The sequence below is a fragment of the Diabrotica undecimpunctata genome, chromosome 2, assembly GCF_040954645.1.
Source record: "Diabrotica undecimpunctata isolate CICGRU chromosome 2, icDiaUnde3, whole genome shotgun sequence".
NCBI lineage: Eukaryota > Metazoa > Arthropoda > Insecta > Coleoptera > Chrysomelidae > Diabrotica > Diabrotica undecimpunctata.
This window is the reverse complement of record NC_092804.1, coordinates 169,896,500-169,919,175: the sequence shown is the minus strand read 5'-3', so window position 1 is coordinate 169,919,175 and position 22,676 is coordinate 169,896,500. Positions and strand designations below refer to the sequence as shown.

At 34.6% G+C, this 22,676-nt stretch overlaps 1 protein-coding gene across 6 annotated transcripts in view; it reads right to left on the bottom strand.

Moving 5' to 3' along the window:
* LOC140435189 (uncharacterized) overlaps positions 1-22,676 on the bottom strand; it is a 1,123,409-nt gene that overhangs the window by 266,576 nt on the left and 834,157 nt on the right. For all 6 annotated transcript variants that reach the window (XM_072523966.1, XM_072523965.1, XM_072523967.1 and 3 more), the window contains one exon: positions 13,278-13,411. In XM_072523966.1, coding sequence (XP_072380067.1) covers positions 13,278-13,411 — 134 coding nt within the window. The remainder of the gene's footprint in view (positions 1-13,277; positions 13,412-22,676) is intronic.

Sequence of the window (22,676 nt, the reverse complement as noted above, 5' to 3'; positions counted from 1 at the left end):
AGAACAACTTTCAGCAATCATTCCCGATGTTGGCGAATCATGAGGGTTTAAAATTTTTTGAGCATTATCGTTCTTATTTCTTATTGAATCCTCTATATATTCTTCGGCAACCGTGCTTGATTTCCAGCCCCCATGTCGTTTGAGGCATTCTAGATTTCCGCCTCCATCAATTAAAAGTGTTGCTGAAGTTCGTCGTAAAGAGTGACCCGTGTATGCGCTTGCATCGTTTAAATTTAAATAACTAGCTACTTTTTGGGCTACTGCGCTGATCGAATGTATTCCCATGACGCTTCGGTAACACTTTCCATTTTGGTACTTGATAAAAAATCGGTTTTCTGTGAAATTTTCAGGCCGCAGTGATGCATACTTTTTATACAGTTTAATGTAGTTTTGACCAATTACCGTAAAAGATCTAATTTGTCGTGTTTTACTGTCTGGGATTTTGATAATTATTACATTTTCTTTATCCTCAATGTCCACAGTCTTCATTTTTACCATTTCGTCGCATCGACAGGCGCCGGTAACCCCAATTAACAAAACAATCTGAAATATTTTTATAATTTAGTAGAGTATACTACACGCTTTGCAATATAATTTTTTTTTACCTTTAATCCTACATACAACTAATCTGGCGCTTCAAACAAAAATTTATCAAACTCGTCTTTAGTGAAAACTTTAGACTTCTTTGCAGTATATCCTTCGCTTGTTTTTTTCAGAAAGGCACGTAACTTTAAAAATTTGCTTATATCCATATTTTTTCTAATATCTAACTCGGATTTTATCATAGAGTATCGTGACCACATTGTAGAAGATTTCCATTTATTTTCATTTTCCATTAAAATGAAATTATTAAAATATGCCAGTAAAACGTCTTCGGTAACTTGCCGTACTCCTCTTGTATCGCACCACTCTTGGAAGTGCTTGTACGCTAACCGATACTTTATTCCGGACTTGGAGGGCCCCAAACGTGCTACTGCATCATTAGCCGCGGACTCAATTTCGTTTAGGTTTTAAATTTTCGCACTAAATTTGCGCTTGCGGTTGCAACAACAATAAGCTGTCTTTAATAATTGCAAACAACTGTCAAACAACTGTAACCAGGGAGACGCAAATCCCACCGACGACTTAATTATTTTAATTTCTATTATCTAGACGACTTTGATAGTTAATTTCGAGTAAAAATAGCGTATGAATTGTACTATTTATGGTTGAAAATTGCTACGTTTGAAGAAAAAATAGTAGGTATACTTTATTCGGCAAAGAAGCGACTTTTCTTGACTTGCCCTCTACTATCGGGCGCGTCAAGAAAAGTCATGCTTCTCCGCCTCATAAAGTAATATACTATTTCACTGGTTCATAAAATATTTGCCGTTATAAAAGCCATTTCCCATGTGGCTCACTGTCAGTTCAATGTCAGAGTTTACAATGACAGTTATCAGAAAAGTTTTGAACTGTGGTTTGGAGCATTTGAGTCTGCCGACTAGGTCTTGATTATCTAGTAATTCGAGAACTTTACCGTTTTTATGGGTATGGAGTCGTTCTTACTGATTGCTGGCAATCTCCTTTAATTCCTTCCATGTGGAATTCCCAATGAAGGTGCTTGTTGCAGATACCTTACGGAGCATTGACTATATTACTTAGTGTTCGGTTTTTTGCAGGCAAGCAAAGTTACTCTTTCAAGTACAGCCCTATATTTGTAAACCATATACTGGTTTGAGTATTTGTTTGTATACTAATATTTTGTTTTTCTACGTACTATTTTGTATTTTAGTTACAGTTCTTCGGACATATTATGCGAAATGAATCCAGATATGCTCTCCTTCAAGCCATCCTGCAAGGAAAAATATTTGGAAAACGAGGTCCAGGAAGAAGAAGAACATATTGGTTAAAGAACCTCAGAATCTGGTTCAATACAACATCTGTGCAGCTTTTCCGCGCTGCTGCAGATAAGATAAAGATTGCCATGATGATCGCCAACATTCGCAACGGATAGGCACATCAAGAAGAAGAAGAATTTTATATTTTACTACTAAAAAATTTGTAATAAAACAATAAAGCAATCGTGAGATTGGAAACATATATTCTCTGTGGTTCAAAATTAGAAAAGGCACCAGATAAAGCTGCATATTATCTTCAACGTTATTTAACCTAATCTTTTAGAATTCTTGTTTGCATGCAATTTCGGTGTTCAGTTAGCAGGTAAATGTCATCCGCAAATTCAAGATCTCTTAACTGTTTGAATAAGTTCCATCTGATGCCTGTTCAATGGTCAGTATCGTTTTCTTGTTTATACTTTACTTCTCGTTTATTTATTTGTGCTTTTCCTGTTTATATTCGTATTATTATATATTGCGTTTGTAGGTGCAGGTTCAAGGCATGGAACAGAAGCAATAAACTGCAGAAGTTATAGACGCAAACGTAGACTCAGATCATTGCCTAGTGATCTCAACATTGAGGACTAGAATTTCAAACAACAGTAAAGAAAATAAAATGGATAGAAAAAAATGTAATGTGGAGAAAGAAGAAAACAAAACAAAAAACAGAACAAAAGAAGATACACAAAAGAAAAAAAAAACAAAACCCCTTAAATATATAGAAAACCCCAACAGAGCGAAAGAATTCAGAGCATTCTATAAGAACGTTAAAATCAACAGAAAAGAATGCAAGGCAACCACAAGATAATGCAGAAGTCAGAATGGCGACCTATTAACAACAAGGAAAGATGTATTGAATAGATGGGTGGAGTACTTTAACCATGCACTTTATACATAAAGAAGAAGAAAACCTGGAAGACGGAAGAGATGTGGTAAGGGGAACAGACGAAAGGGAAGAGGAACCACCAACAATTCTTGAAGTTAAAGATGCAGTTAAAAAACTAGCCAGAAATAAATCACCCGGAATAGGTAATCTCCCAGTTGAACTATACAAAGGAGATGGTCACGATATCATAATGGCATTACAACAGCTTATTAAAGAAATATGGACACAAAAATCCCTACCCAATGGTTGGAATATTAGAATATTTTGCACCATATACAATAAATGAGATATCTCTGAATACTCTAACCACAGGGGAATTACGCTTCTAAATGCAGCGATAAAATATTTTCCGCAATTTTCCACAGTTCTATGTCACCGTATGGCATTATATGCAGAACAGATAGTAGGAAAATACCAGCCTGGTTTCAGAGGTGGTAAATCAGATTGCAACCCTAAAACAAATTTTAGAAAAAACACTGGAATATGGCATATATACTCGTTGCATATTTATAGACTACCAAGACGATACAACCTCGAACTTTATAGAATATACCAGGAACCAGATATAGTAAAACATATTAAGATAGGACGTCTGAGGTGGATAGAGCATGTAATGTGGATGGAACAAAATGACCCAGCTACAAAACCGCTCCTTGATCGACCCATTCTTGATCTTAAGCTCCTGCATCTTGCAACCAGCTTCTCCATTTATATTCAGTTGTTATGTGGTGTATTTGGTTATGTATCTGCTTATGTTAAAGATACTTCCATCTATTACAAGTAAATTTTGTTCGCAGAATTCGATTAATAGACTTCCATTGTCGTTTCTCTCCCTTATTCCCTTCTTTTCTATCACTTGTTCATGTAGTATATTATAATTGATTATTTTAGCATTAAAATCTCTGGTTATTATTTTCACGTCTCTCCTACATTTATTATTAATCCTATTATACGTAGTTTGCAGTTTTTCCTAAAACTCTTCCTTCTTCTCTTCATCGTTTTTATTTGTAGGAGCACATATATTTACTGCTATTATGTTCCAGTATCTTTCCTTTAGTCCAGAGTAAATAATCCTTTCTGTTACTGGCTCCCACTCTATTAGAGCCTTTCTTCACTTTGGGCTAGAAGTATTGCCACGTCTGTGTTCCCAGAATATATTATTAACATGCGTAAAATATAATGCTGTCCATGATGATCATTACTAAATATACGCTTTTCATAAAGTCTCAAAGGAAAAAGCTTTGCTGTTTTTCGTTTGATACCTTATATTGATCGATTATTTATATATATATATATATATATATATATATATATATATATATATATATATACACTTCTCAACAATTGAAGTGGATATTATGAAAATGTGTGTTTTATTTTCTGTTCATAAGGTCAAATAGAAAAATGGAGTGATATAAATAAAGATTTATTTTTACTTCGTATTTTCATACAGATGAACCGAAAGAAAGAAATTCTTTAAGAAAAAAAAAAAAGAAAATAAACAAAAATTGTAAAATTAACAACCTTAAATTTCTATTCCTGCTCAATTTCTAATATCCCTAAAAGAAAAATTAATAGTGTGTGGGTCCACCTCTGTGTCGCCTTAGTGCTCTAACTCTATTTGGAAGACCTCTTATTAAATTATTGATGAACTGCTGCGGTATACGTTCCCAAATCGCACGTAATGTATTGGCCAACTGATCTAAGGTTTGGGGCGGTTAAAGGAACCTGTTTTGTTGCCTAGATATTTAGGCCCAAACATGTTCAATGCAATTCATATCAGTCAACACGATGGCTTCTCCATTCTTGTAATGCAATGAGCTTCTATACACTCGTTGACATTTCTCGCACGGTGAGGGCGAGCATTATCATCAATCAGAACAAATTGTTCGCCTACTGCACCAAAAAATGGAACAACTATTGGTACTATGACTCTGTCTCGATATCGTGTAGCAGTCATTGTCTAATTAATTAAGACGACTAAGTCCATGCGACCGTCAAAACATATGCCTCCACACACGCAAACGGATTCACCTCCAAAAAGAGTGGTTGGGACTCTCAGATTTTCATTGTAACGCTGTCCTTTTTCCCTCCACACCAATATTCGGTCATCATTCGTATACAAACGAAATCTGGACTCGTCAGTAAAGAGACAATTCCTCCAATTCTCGAAATTCCACTGATAGTGTTCCATCGCCCAGCGATATCTGCATGCACGCTGCTCCCTAGTTAGTCGTGGATGGCTAGCGCGCCGTCTAGCCCTTAAATTGGATGCATGTAACCGTCTTCTAACAGTTTGACTAGAAATCGCTCGTCCAGTAGCATGCCTGAAGATAATGTTAATTCTGGAAGATGTGAATGTTGGGTTTCTTCTTGCCCTTAGAACTACGAAACGGTCTTGCCGACGAGTTGTAGATCGTTCTCTTCCTCCTCCATGCCTGTATGTTCCAGATCCAGTTGTTACATACCGATTCCATGCACGACTTATCACACTTTGCGACACATTTAGCCTTATAGCAACCTCTTGTTGAGTTATGCCTTGTAGGATCAAACGAACTAATTGCTCGAGCTGCACTAGTTCTAAATGTCTTTGCGGTGTAATGTTTTTGTGATAAATAGATTTCTTGACTTATTGACAACTGGTAAAGCCAATACAAGTACTTTTATACGAATGATATATTCATGTTTGGAACAACATGTCTCTCTTTGTACGAGATAAGGGCCGATAAGAATAGGGAGAAAAAAAACACATGCAAAAAATATTGGGAATAAAGATAGCATATAGAGTATAGTACAGGCAATTATTTTAAAAATAGTTTTATATATTAGTTTTAGGAATTTTAAAATTATCCACTTCAATTGTTGAGTAGTGTATATATATATATATATATACAGATATTTTCCTGAAATGGAACATGTAAGACTGTTCACGCCATCATGTGTTTTAAGTCAATTTCATGCATTTTTTTTTGATGCGGCAACGTAGTAGCGTATGCAGATATATTACGTCATTTGCGAAGATTGAAGAAGAGTCACGAAAAGAATCTCCAGGCGACACACACACACGAATCGAGAATCGAGGTCGGCAAATAGCTAGGCTATTGTGTTAATTTAAATAAAATGAAGTCTTTTTTTCACACGGAGTTTTGACTATTTACCAGAGGCACATTCGAAGTGCAAATCAAGTTACATTCAAGGACATAAAATTAAAATATAGGTAATCTAAGAACTTCCGTATTAAGTGTGACTCAAAATACTGTCAATGAATCCGCAAACTTAGCAAATTTCTATCCCCAATCACCCTCCATCTATACCACTGTCGCACAGGAATGTACATTGCGTTTCAAAAATAAATGGAACTTAGTGAACCGTGCCGGTTTTCGCACAGCTGGCAACTTATTCATTTTTAATAAAAACCTCTCTTTCAGCGTGATATATCTTTCTCGACGTACTGGAACTCCTTAGATCGCCTTGTTATTGGATGCGAAATTTAATTTGAATTTTAATTATAAAGGTTGGGTATACAAAATCAATGCTTTGATCTCGGATGAATAATTAAAGACGATTAGTTAGATTATAATATAAGAATAACAAAAGAGAAATCAATCTCTCAAGAACAATTTTAATTCATGTTAAAAATCGTTAGTAAGGAATACTCAGAATATTATTCCCTTGTTCACAAAAATCTGTCATAATCAATAAGCCGTAATTTGTCGAACGATTAAATTTTTAAATACTTATTCAATCTCACTGCAATCAATATCAGGTTTTACAGGGAGTTACTTTGGGAGTTACATTAATAAATGAAGATAACTTTTTTTATTTACAAAAAGCCGAATTAATCTTGAGTAGGGTTATGTTCACTTTTGAGTGCACGTACTTTTTTCTATATAATTGGATATCCACCGACCCAACTATCATGGACAAACGTACGCGATGGAAATAAGTGCAGTCAGCCAAGACCCATCCGGTTTATGCCTATTAGTGCTATGAGAGAAGAAGACAATTTTGAACTTTTAATCGTATTTTTAGGTCAGTAAAAATAGTTGATTCGGCAGGCGTTTTATGGTATTCAGGAGACTAAGTGGATTTGCTTGATATGCACTTCGCTTGTGCCGCTGGTTAATAATCAAACTCCGTGCGAAAACAAAACTGACTTTATTTTGAATTACACAATACAATATATAAACGCTTATTAAGTATTATGTCCGCTCGCTCTGAATGCTATATCACCGGTCGCGTCTCGTATTTGAGTGCCGTCTTCTTTGGGGTGCCTTAAGGGACTCGCCTTATCTTCACACATGGCATAATATCTTCCTACGCTACTATGTTGCCGAGTTGTAAAAATGTATAAACTAAACTTGAATTGGATGGAGGCGTGAACATGGCCCCCGCCTTGGCAAACACTGCCAACAAAATCGTCTGCTAATGCTAAATGTTCAAATGTTCAAACTACACTTAGTCCGAAACGGGTAGCGGACACACCTTGGAAAAAGAACGAGTTATGATACCATTGTCTGTCTTTATCCTAAAAACTCTGGCTACACCATCACTGCCGCGTAAAAGTTCGATCACGCGACCTAACTTCCACCTTAATGGAGGTAAATTGTCCTCTTTTATGAGCACTAACGTGTTTTCCGCAACTTCACCGTTAGTAGTAGTCCATTTCGTGCGTTTTTGTAGTTCGGAGATGTATTCTTTGTTCCATCGTTCCCATATATGCTGAGAAAGCTGCTGAATATGCTGGAATTTTGAGAGCCGATTAACTGGAACATGACGCAAATCTGGATCTGGATTGGTAATAAGTGGTCTTCCGATGAGAAAATGTGCAGGAGTTAATGGGGAGAGATCATTTGGATCACAGGATAAAGGATGAATCGGTCGGGAATTTATTATAGCTTCAATCTGCACAAGCAACGAATAAAATTCCTCGAACGTTAAGTGCGCGTTTCCCAAAACCCTATGCAAATGATGCTTAACTGTTCTTACTCCGCTTTCCCACAGTCCGCCAAAATGTGGAGAATAGGGAGGTATGAAGGACCACGAAATATTATTCTTTAGCAAGGATTCTCTTATCGCGGGAGTGTGCTGCTCTAAAAATTTGCTTAACAATTTTAACTCCGAACTAGCTGCTATAAAATTGGTTCCATTGTCGGAGACCATCTTTTGAGGCTTGCCTCTTCGCGCAATAAATCTTTTAAAGGCCAACAGAAATGATTCCTTAGACAGTTCTGTAACTAATTCTAAATGTATGGCCTTCGTACAAAAACAAATAAAAAGACACATGTAACTCTTTATTAGTTTACAACCTCGACCCTTTCTATCGCGAATTAAGAAAGGGCCCGCATAATCTACACCTGTTACAATAAACGGTGGGCCACCTGCGAGACGCTGGGCAGGTAGGTCACCCATTATTGGCTGAATGGATTTAGATTTTAATCCAAAACATTTTACACATTTGTGTACGGTACGTCGCGCTAAATTCCTTCCTGATAAAGGCCAGAAAGTTTCTCTTATAGTTGCAAGTAAAAGCTGAGGACCAGCATGCATAAGATCCTTGTGAAAATGATTAAATATTAACGATGTAACTATATGATCTGCCGCTAAAATGATGGGATGTTTTTTGTCATACGTAAACTCGGAATGCTTTAAACGCCCGCCTACTCTCATGATGCCCTGATCATCAAGAAATGGAGATAAATTTATGAGTTTGCTGTTTTTATCTAAAGATCCCTTTTGGTTCAAATGCTTTATTTCATTAGAAAATGACTGTGATTGACACAGTTTTAGAATACGATTAAATGCAGAATGTATTTCATCCAAAGAAAGGGGTTCAGAAGTTCTTTCCTTATTTTTACACATGCGGATGAATCTGAACACATATGCAGCGGTTCTTTTTAAACGTAAAATATTAGAGAAGCGCTCAAATGAAAATACTTCCGTATTCTGTGTTTCATCAAGTTTATTCGTAAAAACCTTTATGTTTTTCCTTGTTTCGCTTGTTTCAGTAGGGACAACTTGTAAATTTGGCCATTTATCTGAATCTTGCATGATCCACTCCGGTCCATGCCACCATAAGTTGCACTCCATTATTTTATCTGGTTCCACGCCTCTGGACACTAGATCTGCAGGATTATCCTTGCCTGGCACATGACGCCACTGCGCAAACGAAGTGGTTTCCTGGATCTCTGCTACGCGGTTACTAACAAACGTCTTCAATGCATTGGCTGCTGTTTTCAACCAACTAAGTACTATCGATGAATCTGTCCAGAGGTAACACGTATCGAATTGCACATTTAATGAATTTTTGACCTTATTGGTCAAACGCGATAAAATTACTGCTCCACAGAGCTCTAAACGCGGCAAGGTAACTGGCTTTAAGGGCGCAACCTTGCTTTTTGCACATAATAAGAATGAATACGACCTGCCTAACGAATCGGTAGATTTAATGAATATGCAAGCACCGTACGCCTTTTCTGAGGAGTCGCAAAATCCATGAAGTTCTAGTTTGACTTTACTAAAACATATAACATGCCGAGGTATTTTTAAATTGTTTAAGCTTCCTAATTTATTAGGTGAGTACAATAATCCCAAAGTTTTCGCCTTCTCGTTTTCACCGAATTGAATAACGGAACCCGTAGTTGAATTATCCGGTATATCTCTCAATATTTCAGGATCATTTGAATAGAATTTACGCAATGTAAATCCTCCGCCTTTGAGGACCTCAAAAAGTTGTTTACATGCCTCGCGCGCTTTCTGTTTTGAATCAAAACCTGTCAAAAGGTCGTCCACATAAAAATCGGATTTAATAATGCTAGCAATGTTAGGATTTTTAGCTTCTTGCTCCTCTGCCAATGTCATTAGACATTTAATCGCTAAGTAAGAAGAGCATTTCATACCGTACGTAACTGTTTGTAACTGAAATATTTCAATCGGTTCTTCCGGATTATTTCGCCATAAGATACATTGTAAGGATTTTTGATCATCTGCAACCAATACCTGACGGTACATTTTTTCTATATCCGCACTAACTACATATAAGTGTGTTCTAAAACGCAATAAAATGGAGAGTAAATCATTTTGTAAGGTTGGTCCGGCCATTTGAATACTATTTAATGAAATGCCGTTTGTAGTTGGCGCACTACAATCGAACACAACGCGCAAACGTGTCGTCAAAGAATTTTCTTTTAATACTGGATGATGTGGCATAAAATAAAATGTAGTATTTACCCTAAAGTCTGTTGCCGCTTCCGTAATTCTGCATAAACCTTTCATATGTCCTAACTCTTTATATTCCTGGATGAATTCGCTATAAAGAGTTTTAAGATTGGCATCTTTATTCAACTTACGCTCGAGATTTAAAAATCTATTTTTTGCTTGACGAAATGAATCACCGAGTGAACTTATCGATTCCTTGAATGGCAATGATACTATGAATTTGCCTGTCGCGTCGCGTTTCACCGTATCTTCGAAATGTTTTTCGCATGCAATTTCTTCGCCCGAGAGTGCAGGTTTTCCAATGAAAACCTCTTCAAGTTCCCAGAACTTACTTAGCTGTTCTGTAACTTCGATTGTGTTTGTGAAATTACACTTAGTTATTCGCTTTTCTGATGCTTTGTTTTGGCTGATATACGGCCCTGCTATGATCCAGCCAAACATTGTTTCTTGCATGAATGGTTTATTTTTACCTAAACTAATTCTGTTTGCGCCCAGTATTTGCCAAAATAGATCACTTCCTATCAACAATTCGACCTTTTGTGGTTTATGAAAATAATTATCCGCTAATTTTAAATGTTTAGGTATCTGCAAATCGCTAATGTTTATTTCAGATGCCGGCACGCACCCCGTAATTTCTGGTATTACGAAACAATTTAAAGTTTTATGAAAAGTTATATCGCTACGCGACTGTATATTTATTTCGCATTTGAATCGAACGGGAGATGCAGTATTATTTATGCCCATGACTGATATGTTGGCGCTTGTCGTTTTTAATCTAAGTTTATCGCATAAATTTTCGCTTATGAATGAGTTTTGTGAACCGCAATCTAACAAAGCTCGCACTATGTATGCCTTACCTTGGCCGTCAAAAATATTAACTAATACTGTGGACAGTATAGTTTGATCTGCAGCGCTAACTGCCGAAACTGACAAATTGGTAGTGTTTAAACTACCTTGTATATTATCTGCAGATCGTATATCGCTCGCGTTTTCTACCGCTTGATGAACTAAAGCTGCGTTCTGTTCGCTTGATCTATCTGGATGCAATAACGTATGGTGTTTTGACGCGCATTTCTTGCATGTTGATTGTCTACACCGCTTATAGAAATGTCCAGGTTTAAGACAATTCGTGCAAAGATTGACCTGTCTTACTTTATCAAACCTGTCCCTAGATGAAAGTTTTGAAAATTCGCCGCATTGATAAATGTTGTGTTCCCTTTTGCAAATAGGGCAACACTGTGTATTATCCGATTTATTTAAAGTTCCCTGTGATGAATATAGACCGCGAATGTTATGTGAATGTTTCGTATTCCGTGAATAAGCGCCCGCCTGAGAAATATTCCGTGTATTTTGTTTTTCAGCTTGATTTACCTCAAGAGATTCTAAGAGGTCCGCCCTTGATTTTAAAAACGTTTTAAAATCATCAAAACTAGGAATTTCATTATGTGTTTTGCTATTCTCCCATGCGCGTAAAGTCGATGTATCGAACTTACAAGAAATAATATGAATAAGGAGTATGTCCCACGAATCAGTAGGTAGCCCTAGCTGCTTTAACGCGTATAAATGTTTCGAAAAAATGTCAACTAATTGCCGCAATCTATTAGATGACTCTTTCTGTATTGGCTCTATATTAAATAAGGCATTAACATGATTGGAAATTAATAATCTCTTATTATCGTACCTTTCCCTAATTAATTTCCACGCAACTGCATAGTTTTCGGCGGTAAACTCTAATGTTCGTATGACCTGCGCCGCACCGCCCTGTAATGAACTTCGTAAATAATGAAAACGCCTTATATTGTCTAAGTACTCATTTCTGTTAACTAAAGATTCAAAAAGATCTGCAAAATCTAACCAATTATTATAATTACCATCAAATTTTGGTAACTCGATAGGTTTAAGCTCAATACAATGCCCTGTATATGAATTCTTAGAGCGCTCACTTGCTTTATCGCTTTCTATACAAGCTACTTGTTGATTATCGCGAATGATTTTTCGCGCTACCGCTAATTGTGAATAATATTTGTTATAGAATTCTTCGCGCTCCGTATATTCATCCTCTAATAATTCAAATTGAACCGTATTTTCTATTTGCCCTTGAACCTCATCGAATTCGCCCTGTAAATGTTCTATATTATTTACCATTTCAATAGCCTGTAATACTTCTAAATCTGAAATCGTTTCACCCTTAGTTATTTTATCATTTAACGCTAATATAAATTTCGAAAATATTGTGAGTTTGCATTTAAAACCGCCCCTTTTTCGCTTTAAATTCTCCATAATTTTATAATGAATTAAACAGTAAACAGAAACAGAATATAAATCGCTTGATATTCGACCCTAACGTTCTCAGAATTATCACATGTGCAGAATAAAGGTACAAAGACTGATAAATAAAAGGAAATGTGAAATGGATATGCTCACCAAAATATTGTATGTTTATTCTAACAGCCCTAGCCTCCTGGCGCCAAGGATATGCCTCAACTCGTATAATAGGTCTTCACAGATTTTAAACCCACAGTTGTCCAATTATGTAACTGTCTTAAGATTAACGTTCGACAGTCTATAACGCGCTCGGGCCACTATGAATGCACTATTTCGCCCGCTAATTTGATGACACAAATATGAGTTCGGAATTCGGTGAATTTACACTGTTTCAACACAAGAATTTGATGATTCGGCTCGAATGACCATGGATTTGCTTGATATGCACTTCGCTTGTGCCGCTGGTTAATAATCAAACTCCGTGCGAAAACAAAACTGACTTTATTTTGAATTACACAATACAATATATAAACGCTTATTAAGTATTATGTCCGCTCGCTCTGAATGCTATATCACCGGTCGCGTCTCGTATTTGAGTGCCGTCTTCTTTGGGGTGCCTTAAGGGACTCGCCTTATCTTCACACATGGCATAATATCTTCCTACGCTACTATGTTGCCGAGTTGTAAAAATGTATAAACTAAACTTGAATTGGATGGAGGCGTGAACACTAAGTAGATATTTGTCTTTTAGTTTTTCGATCAGGAACGTCAGTGTTCAAAGTAGTATGCTTATTATTTTTAATTGGTTCTTTATAGATGTCTTGTGCTTTTGTTGGAACGCTAGTAGTATCATAAATAGAAGTTCCAACTTCAGTTGTAATATGCTCTACAATTATTAATGCAAAACTATCTGATCGTGAAGCAAGCAAACTTGTGTTGTGTTAATTGTAAATTCTATAAAATACTCATTGAGTATAAGTAATTGCAACAGCATATTTTTATATATTCTAGTAAATATGTGAATTATTTTTTACCTTTGGAATTCGGTGGTGAGAATTTTGAGCCTAGACCTGCAGCGGGCAGCCTCTTGGAGTGCCTGCTTTGCCCTGGTCTCGCTATCGGCACGCAAACGACGTTCGCGGTCAGCATCCCTCTGAGCTGATTCTCTCTGCAACAAATACATGATTATTATTAAAAATGAAATCAGCCAAATAAAAAATCATAAAAATACACAAGAATTTTAATATATTGTAGGTAGATATATGCCAAATAATAAATTAATAAAGAAGTAAAAGAGTTTTTCTTTAGTTAAATGTATTTATAAAGTTGACATTTCTTTGATCTTGGACAAGCATTTTCTTCCATTAATCTTCTTTACTTTTATTCATTTTTTTTTACAATAAAATATAAAAGCATATATGGACATGGACGTTTCAATATTTGTTAGATTCGTACGTTACGATAAAAATTACAAAGTGGAAATTAACGATTTTCAGTTTAGTAAACAAAATACATAACAGCAATAACGATTGAAAACAGAAAATTTGGAAGTATAACGTTACAATAATTTCACCATCGGCGTCGTGGAGAAAAAGAAAAAGACATGATTGAAAATACGAAATCCTTGGAAAATAAAATATATAGAATAGTATCTAACCGTATTGGATAAGCCATAAGCTCCTCATTACGTTCGTTATTAGCAGATATTTTCATGAAATCATTTAAACAAAACATTGTGTATAAACATGACTGAAAACTCATAGTATGATGGAGATATATAAATGATATCTTCTCCATTTGGCCTCATGAATCAAAGGCACTTAATAAATTTTTTATGGACATTGACTGTAAAGAAGAATAAATCAAATTTACCATGAAAAGAAGAAAACAACAACTCACTACATTTTCTGGATGTGTTAAACACAAAAGGAGTATATAGGATATGTAGTAAGTCTACAGAAAACCAACCCACACCAGCAGATATTTAAATAATTACTCAAACTACACCATCAATTTCAAAAACGAAATCATCAAATCAATATAAGATAGGGCCTAGAATACTTGGTCCAACAAAAATGGATTTTACGCAGAAAAAAACCTGATATCAAATATCTTGTAACGTATCAAAATAACGGTTGTGATAGTTTGTCTCCATATCCATCGAAGTAATCACAAAATGGAGCAGTTAGTGGTCCAAGGAAGCCTCACAGTGATCGATAACGCGGCAGATCTTCACAGCGATTAAAAAAGCTTCTCAACAAGCAGTATACTGAGGCAGTACATGTAACATATAACCGACACCAGTAGAGAAGTATCATCTATCAGAGAAGTATATCAGAAGTATCATCATCATCAGACTATCCGAGCTCCTGAAGCTCAATGATGAACCACAACACATCTGCCAAGATAATGACTATGATGATGATAGTTTCTCTAATCTTTGTTATTGGGATTCAAACATTTAAAAACAGTGCTGACCTTTATTTTTTGAAGAGTTCTTCTCTTTCCTATTATTTTCTTTGTCTGTTGTTTGGTATCTATTATTTTTTTGCGTTTCTCACCTCTAAGAATGACCCCGCCCATATTCTATCCAGACTGAGCAACTGTAGCATATTCTGTACCAGTGTCTAAAATTAATTCTTCATAATTTAGATCACTAGCCATGCTACAATCTTAGCAAACGTGATTATCCATAGACAGTTATAAATAAGGAATTTCATTTCAGAAAGATTAAAGAAAAGAAACCACAAAACACTAAAAACGATCTAGAAATGCTAAAAAGAATAGATTTTAAAATAACAACATCATATAATTATGTAAAATGCATATCAGATAGGAAATAAATAAAACATAACAAAAACATTCGAAAAAACCAATACACTGAGATCTATTCTGTACAAAACCAAAAGCAACAATACACAGAAGAGATGAAAGAACTGTATTTATACAATATTGTTCTGAAGCTATTTTCTTGTGGCATCTTAATGCAATGTACTAGTTTTTTTGGTAATAAGCAAGAATAATTCCCACTTCGGCAATATTTCTAAAAATACAAAACATTAGTGAGTAACATAGGCTATGTGCCACGAGAACAAAAACTGCGAGTTGATGGAGGCGCCAATTAGAATAAGTATCGGCGCATCCACCAAAATCTAAGGTAGATTCTACTTCTTTTTTGTGTTTTGTGTGGGGGTAGAACGACTAGTTGGATCGTGACGCATTAGGGATCATTGAAAAAAGGGGAGTTCAAGAAGTAAATATCAACATGTTTTTTATTTTGAAAACTATTTCCGATGTCGAAATCGAAACATCAAATAAATTTAAATAAAATTCTGGCTTATTCTTAACAAAAATAGTAAATTGCACTTATAAAATACATAGTGAATGCAGAGACTCACAGATCCCAGATATGAAAATATACAATGAAAAGATTCATCAAGAGTCATAAAAGAAACAAACAACAAAGATACAAGAAGCAGCGTTCATCTTACATAATAAAGAAAAATATGTAGCAAACTCATCAAATAGTTTGTTTGAAACAATTTCTTTATATTAGTGAAAATAGATCTGGCATTTTCAATATGTTTTCAAATATCAACGTTTTTTTCATATGTTACCAGGGGATTTTAATTTTTTACGCTCATTAAATTACGCTCGGAAAAAACTATAATTGAAACCTTTGTTTTATATAATTATATCAAGAGTCACATTACTAGTACATCTTTTTGAAGCAAAGCTTCTATACTGGCCTTGTGTTTTTTTCTCTATAGGAAAATGCTGGGCAAGCGTCACAAAACTAGGGTCACATGAAGGCGTTACTGGTAGCGTCATGAAATAGCGGTTCTTTACATCGATTCACTACTCCCGATCGATTCGGTCATCATATATTTATTCTAAGTAGATTTAAATTAAACACTGCATGAAAATAACTAATAAAATTTATTTTTTTTTACAAAAAGCTTATCTAAGGTTACAATCAGCAATATTCCTTAGGCTCTAATACATTATAGTACTACTAGCTAACGTATACACTTTAGCCGCACTTTGCTCTGCTTTTTCACTCTCACTCACTTATAGCACTAACTCAAACGGCTTCGTTCTCTTAAGTCTTCTTATCTGGTTGGCGTTGTCTAGGAGTTTGATGGCCTCGACATTCACGTGGGTGGAGAGCCTTTGTTCATGACTATCGGCAAACTTACTTATTGTCTGGATAACCGTATCCATCTGGAGGTCTCGATGAAGATCACAGTTTCTGAAGTACCATGGAGCGTTAACGATGTTCCTTAATAATTTATTCTGATATCGTTGTATAATTTGGATGTTACTTTATTTTGTACAGCCCCATAGCTGTATCTCATATGTCCATATCGGTTTAAGGACTTGCTTATACAATAACAATTTGTTATAAGTAGACAGTGGATTTTTTCCCATCAACCAGTATATCTTTCTGAACTTAATTTCTAATTCCTCCTTTTTTTTCTTAATATCTGCTTTCCAACGTAGCTTGGAATCTACTGTCATACACAAATATTTTGCCGTATTTGCATAAGGTATTTGGTTTCTATTTATACTAATTGGGATATGTTCTCTTTTGTTAGTACAATTGACATAAACAGATTTTGTTTCATTAAATTTGATACGCCATCGCCTGGTCCAGATATTAATTTGTTCAACAGAGTTTTGTAGCATGATTGCTGCATTCTCGTCATTTTGTCCGACTGCTAGAATGTATGTGTCGTCTGCAAATGTCGTAATTGTGTTAGGTTCTAATGATGGAATATCGCTGGTATAGAGCAGGTATAGCACTGGCTCTTTTTTTCCTCTATAATCGGTTTTAGTCTCTTCAAGAGTAATTTTTCGTACAATTTAGACATGACAGGTAACAGTGAAATAGGCCTATATGAAGCAGCTTCTTGTGGAGTTTTTCCTGGTTTTAGTGTCATTATAATTTCTGCCACCTTCCATATCTTTGGTACGTACATCAGCCTAAAGGAAGCGTTTATAAGATGTATTAATTTTATTATAGCTTTCCTTGGAAGTTGCTTTAATACTTCCCAAGTAATTAGATCAAACGCAGGAGCTTTCTTTGGATTTATATTTTCCTTTATTTCCAAATATACTTCTTTTAAAGTTACAGGGCTAATCTCTATTTCATCTTGATCAGGGAGCTCCCAGTTAATTATTTCTTTTTCTTCATTTGGTTGAAAAATATTTTTTAGGTGGTCAGCAAACCTGTTGGCCTTTTGTATATTGCTTCTTGCACAGCTACCATTAGTATTTTTAATTGGTGGATTCTGTAAGATTGACCTTTTTAATCGTTTGGTAGCCTTCCACAATGAGTAATCAGTAGCGCTATCATTTGATAGTTCACTTAGGTAGATGCTGACCGATTCGTTTTTAATTTTTTGAATTTCTCTTTTTAATTTTTGTGTGGCATTATTTAATCTAGTTTTATCAACTGGTGCTCTAGACTGCGGACTAACGCTTAATGCTAATAAAACAAAATTTATGACAATTTCCAAAACACAACAACAAGACATTTTAAACATAAGAGGGGTTCCAATAGAAAAAGTAGAAAAATACAGATATCTTGATACAATTATTAATGAAAATAATGAGTATACAGAAGAAATAAAAATGACAATTGGACAAGCTAGAGCAACATTTAATAAGATGAGAAAAGTATTATGCAGTAGAGACCTTAGTTTGCAACTCAAAATAAGAATATTACGTTCATATGTGTTTTCGGTGCTGCTGTATGGGATGGAGGCCTGGACCTTAAAGAAAGAGGTGAGCGATCGACTTGAAGCATTCGAGATGTGGACCTACCGAAGAATATTAAAAATAAGTTGGGTAGACCGAATAATAAATGTTGAGGTCCTCAGAAAGATGAAAAAGGAAATGGAAATCATGAATACGATTAAGATAAGAAAGTTACAGTATTTCGGCCACGTTATAAGAGGGGATAAATATGTGTTGCTACCAACCATAATGCAGGGAAAAATACAGGGAAAACGAAGAATTGGAAGAAGACGCATCTCCTGGCTCAACAATCTGAGAAAGTGGTATAATTGCAGTTCTGTCGACTTGTTCAGAGCTGCAATCTCAAAAGTGAAAATAGCTGTGATGATTACCAACCTTCTTAGAGGAGACGGTACCTTAAGAAGAAGAAGCTCCAGACTGATGCCACTTGCGTCTCAGTTTTATTTTTTCGGTTATCATTTCTCTGATTTCTTGCGGGTAGTTATTTCCTTTTATTATTTCGACACTTTTCGTGCTGTTGTTCCAAGCAGCTTGTACATTTTTATTGAGTAATTCTACTTCTGCCTCTAGTTGATCAACGGTTCTTAATGGAACTAAGAGGTTAATCTTCTCTTTCAAGGTCTATCTGGAAACTTTTCCAGTCAGTGTTTTTGTTAACAAGTCTAGGGGGGCTTTCTTTTTTGATAACAGTGTCACTGAATGTGAGAATAATTGGAGAATGGTCCGAGTTCATATCCAATGCCTCTTCTACTTCTATGTAATTTGTTGAAATATTTCTGACTACAAAGCAGTCGATAAGGTCTGGGATTTTATTTGTGTCAGTAGGCCAGTATGTTGGCTTTCCCGTTGATATTGCGTCGCATTTTATATATTTCATTGCTTCTAAAAATTCTTTCCCTTTGGTGGTAGTCAGTTGTGACCCCCAATGCGTATGTTTTGCACTGAAGTCTCCTCCAAGGATAAATCTATGTCCTTGACTGGACAGGAAATCTACATACTGACTTTTCTTGATGGCGTATCTTGGAGGACTGTAAACCGCTGTTACGATTACTTCATAGTTTTTACATTTAATTTTTACCTGAAATTCTCTAGTTCTGTATCCCATTTCCTGATAGTCCATAATATTTTCTTTGATTATTACTGCACCACCTCCTTTGGCTGCATTATCAGGGTTAGTAGTATGGTGAGTGATATGAAGTTTTATCATACTACTCACCCTGATAATCTTAAAAAAACTTATCAAAACTAACAAAATACAAACAATTAAAAGAATATCTGTCAATAAAAGATTCGATTCGTAACGATTGTCAAAATTTAAAAGTCATAAATTTTATCCAATTCATAACAATATTGAATCATCCATTTAAATTTTTATGACACTTTTCGTTTTAAAATAATTTTATATAAATAGATACAATTATTATTTTTAAACATCTTATTTAGTTTATATAATAATTAAATTTACTATCAAATGATATTTATTTATATTTTATTATTATTTTAATATTTCGTCTGAGTTTGACAGGTCTGTCATATTTGACAGGTCGGAAGTAAACAATGTATGTTTTGTTAATACGTTAACAGGAGGCGTTAGGAGCAAACATAATAATTTACTAAATTATTTTAATATAATATAATTTGTTTAAAATATAAATAATGAATAAATAATAAAAATGCTTTATTATCTTTTAAAAACATTACTTAAATTTTAAAAATTCAGAAAACATAGTATGAAGCTTTGCACTAGTCTACTGTGCAGTCTAATGTACCTTTTTACACATTAAAAAAAATGACATTTTCTGCTATTCTGAAAACGGTCTAATACTCCTTTAATTTGTATTGCGCCGCCTATGTGTGTACACAGCAATTTACAAGTGTTCTATCGCCAAGTATGTAGCAACTCCAAATAGAAATAGCCTGGTAATTAATGAGATTTTCGCTGTGTATAGATGTGAAAGATATTCTAAGGAAGTTCAAATACCGTTAATTCTTTTCAATATTCTCTGATTTGTTTGTATGTCAAAATAATTTCTTTAAATGTTGATTTCTATGGAACGGTGCAGTTTGCTTTGAAATATAGGACGTATTACGGTTCAACAGAAATTGGTAGTCAAATAAAACTAGAAAAGAATAGATCACACCCTTCTCCTTTTTCTTCTAGGGACAGTCATTTTTAGTAGCAACGAATTTATGTACACGTGCATTCATTCATAATACCAAAAATCGTAAGCTTTAATACCGTTATTCCTGCCTAAAACACATTAATTCTGAAGAATTTTTGAAATAAAATTCAATTGATTCTAAATAGTTGTCCTAGATCTACACTAAAACAATTAATATTTAATAATATACAAACAGTGTCACAATGTAAAATATAATTTCCGTAATAATAGTCCAGTCGTAATCTGTACTCTTATGAGTCCTGGTTTGTTGTAGTTATTAAGAAATTGGTAAAAAAAATTCCGGTGTCTGAAAGTAAATATTTGCAAGAAAGTTTAAATAAATAAATAAATAAATAAATAAATAAACAAATAAATAAATAAATAAATAGATAAATAAATAAATAAATATATATATATATATATAAATAAATAATAAATATATAAATAAATAAATAAATAAATAATAAATAAATACTTAAATTTATTTTTGACATACATGGTCTAAGTAGAATTGGTCAGAATTGGTGACGAAACACACTAACATCAAAGAAAATAGCATTTAAAATTTGAAAAAATTTTCAACTGAATAAAAAATGTGTGCAATCAAAAATTACTTTAACCCTGAGCTGGAGACACCCAATTTTCTAACATCACTGGTAACAAGAGGTCTTTCAGGCTTCTTATCTATATTAGGGTAAATTTTATATACGAAATCATAATTTTTTCTTCCATTAAATGTTAAGACAAATACCTTTCTTTTATGCATTAAAATTTCTACATAACAAATAAAACTTCCCTCTAAATAGAAAAATTTAACAAGAGAAAAAAATATATTAAAAAAAACAGCCTAATTAAATTTTCGGTATTTTACATCAAAATGGCTGTGAATACAAACTTAAATGTGGTGACTGCTCAAAAACTTACATAGGTCAAACTGGTAGAACTTTTAACAAACGGATAGCAGAACAGTAAAGGGCTTTCAATAAGAGAAAAACAGATTACCGTTGCGTTCCGGGATTTACTGACCTAACGCTTTAAAGTCCCAAATACATTGATTATTTCTTACCCTTAAAAAATACAATAGTACACAAAAAATTGTTCTGGTAAATAGTTTACCACGGGAACCCGCCTATTTATAACAATTCTTAAACAAATAATATTTTTTTAGAGACTTAGTAATAGTAAATGAGGCACCAAACCGACAGTAATAAGATCAACAGCGCAGGCGCTATGCTTCCTAATGGCGGAATAGGCATGTCCGGTATAAAAGAGATCTGCACACGCCAAGAAAGTAAACAGGTAGAATTGACTGAAAGATTTAAACAAACCTTCAACAACCGCAACCTCCTTTTTGGCAACGAGCCGTATCCTGGCAGACTAAAATCTAGAAAGCTCTTCCTTAGCGCCTTGCTAGATGAATTACCAGCATCTCACCCACGAACAGAAACTTTCCAGAAACCAGGATTTCATGCGACACACTTTTATATTGAACAGAAATGTCAAGTTTGACTGCGAAGCAATACAGAACATGGAACATGTAGCTTTTTTAAATTCTTTGGTATATCTTGAAATCCCCTAGTCTATGTTAAAACACCGAAGAATATTTTCAACGTATTTCTGTTTCCCACCATACGTATTAAAACACCGACGATATTCTTTCAATCCTTTTTGCGTCGACGAGTTGATAATAAACATATTTTTAAAGCTTGTTTATATATCACACATGCATATTTCCTCGGTATTCTTTGATCGTTAAGCCGCCTAATATTGCGCGTTAAATAAATATTCCCGTTTATATGTTTTGTTTTTACCGAGTTGGGCGAATGAATTTTAAAGAGAATTACATCACTCTCGCTGAGGCCGCTGTCAGGGGCAGTTGGTTTCAGTTTAGTCCAAATTTTTCGTCAAATTTGTAATGTTTTTTCGTTTTTCGTCTTATGTTATGGAAAATATGTAGTTTGGTGAGCAGTTAATAGTGCAGTTATGAGGTTTGAAAGATTGGTCATCGAGAACAGACGCGGTGTGTTTAGTCGGAAAAAACCGGCAAATTTGTTGAAAAAAAAAGTGATTTATACTCAATGTAATGTGTCAGTTTAGATAAGAGTAATCACTGTTTTTGTTTTATGTCATCTCTCACCATCAAGAGATTTGTATCTAAGAGATTTGCGGCGTTTCCAACAAATTTGAAAAATACCCACATAGTTCCAGTTTTTTAAAGAAGCAGATTTTCGAAGTTTGTGTCTAGTGCCAACTTTCAGCCTCAATTTGTTTGTCCTAAGAAGCGGTTTCAGAATATTTTTCGCAGTTTGGAGATAAATTTGTTCGTGTGGCAGAAAGTGTAGTCCAGTTCCTAACCCCAGAAATTTTAAATAAATTTTAGTGAAATCCAGGTAACTTTTTGTGTTGATTTTTAAAGTAAAAATAAACATTTTCTATTAATAATTGCTTTTATAACAGTTTAAGAAATTGTAATAATTAAAATTATAGATGTTAGTGTGTGGCTGTTAG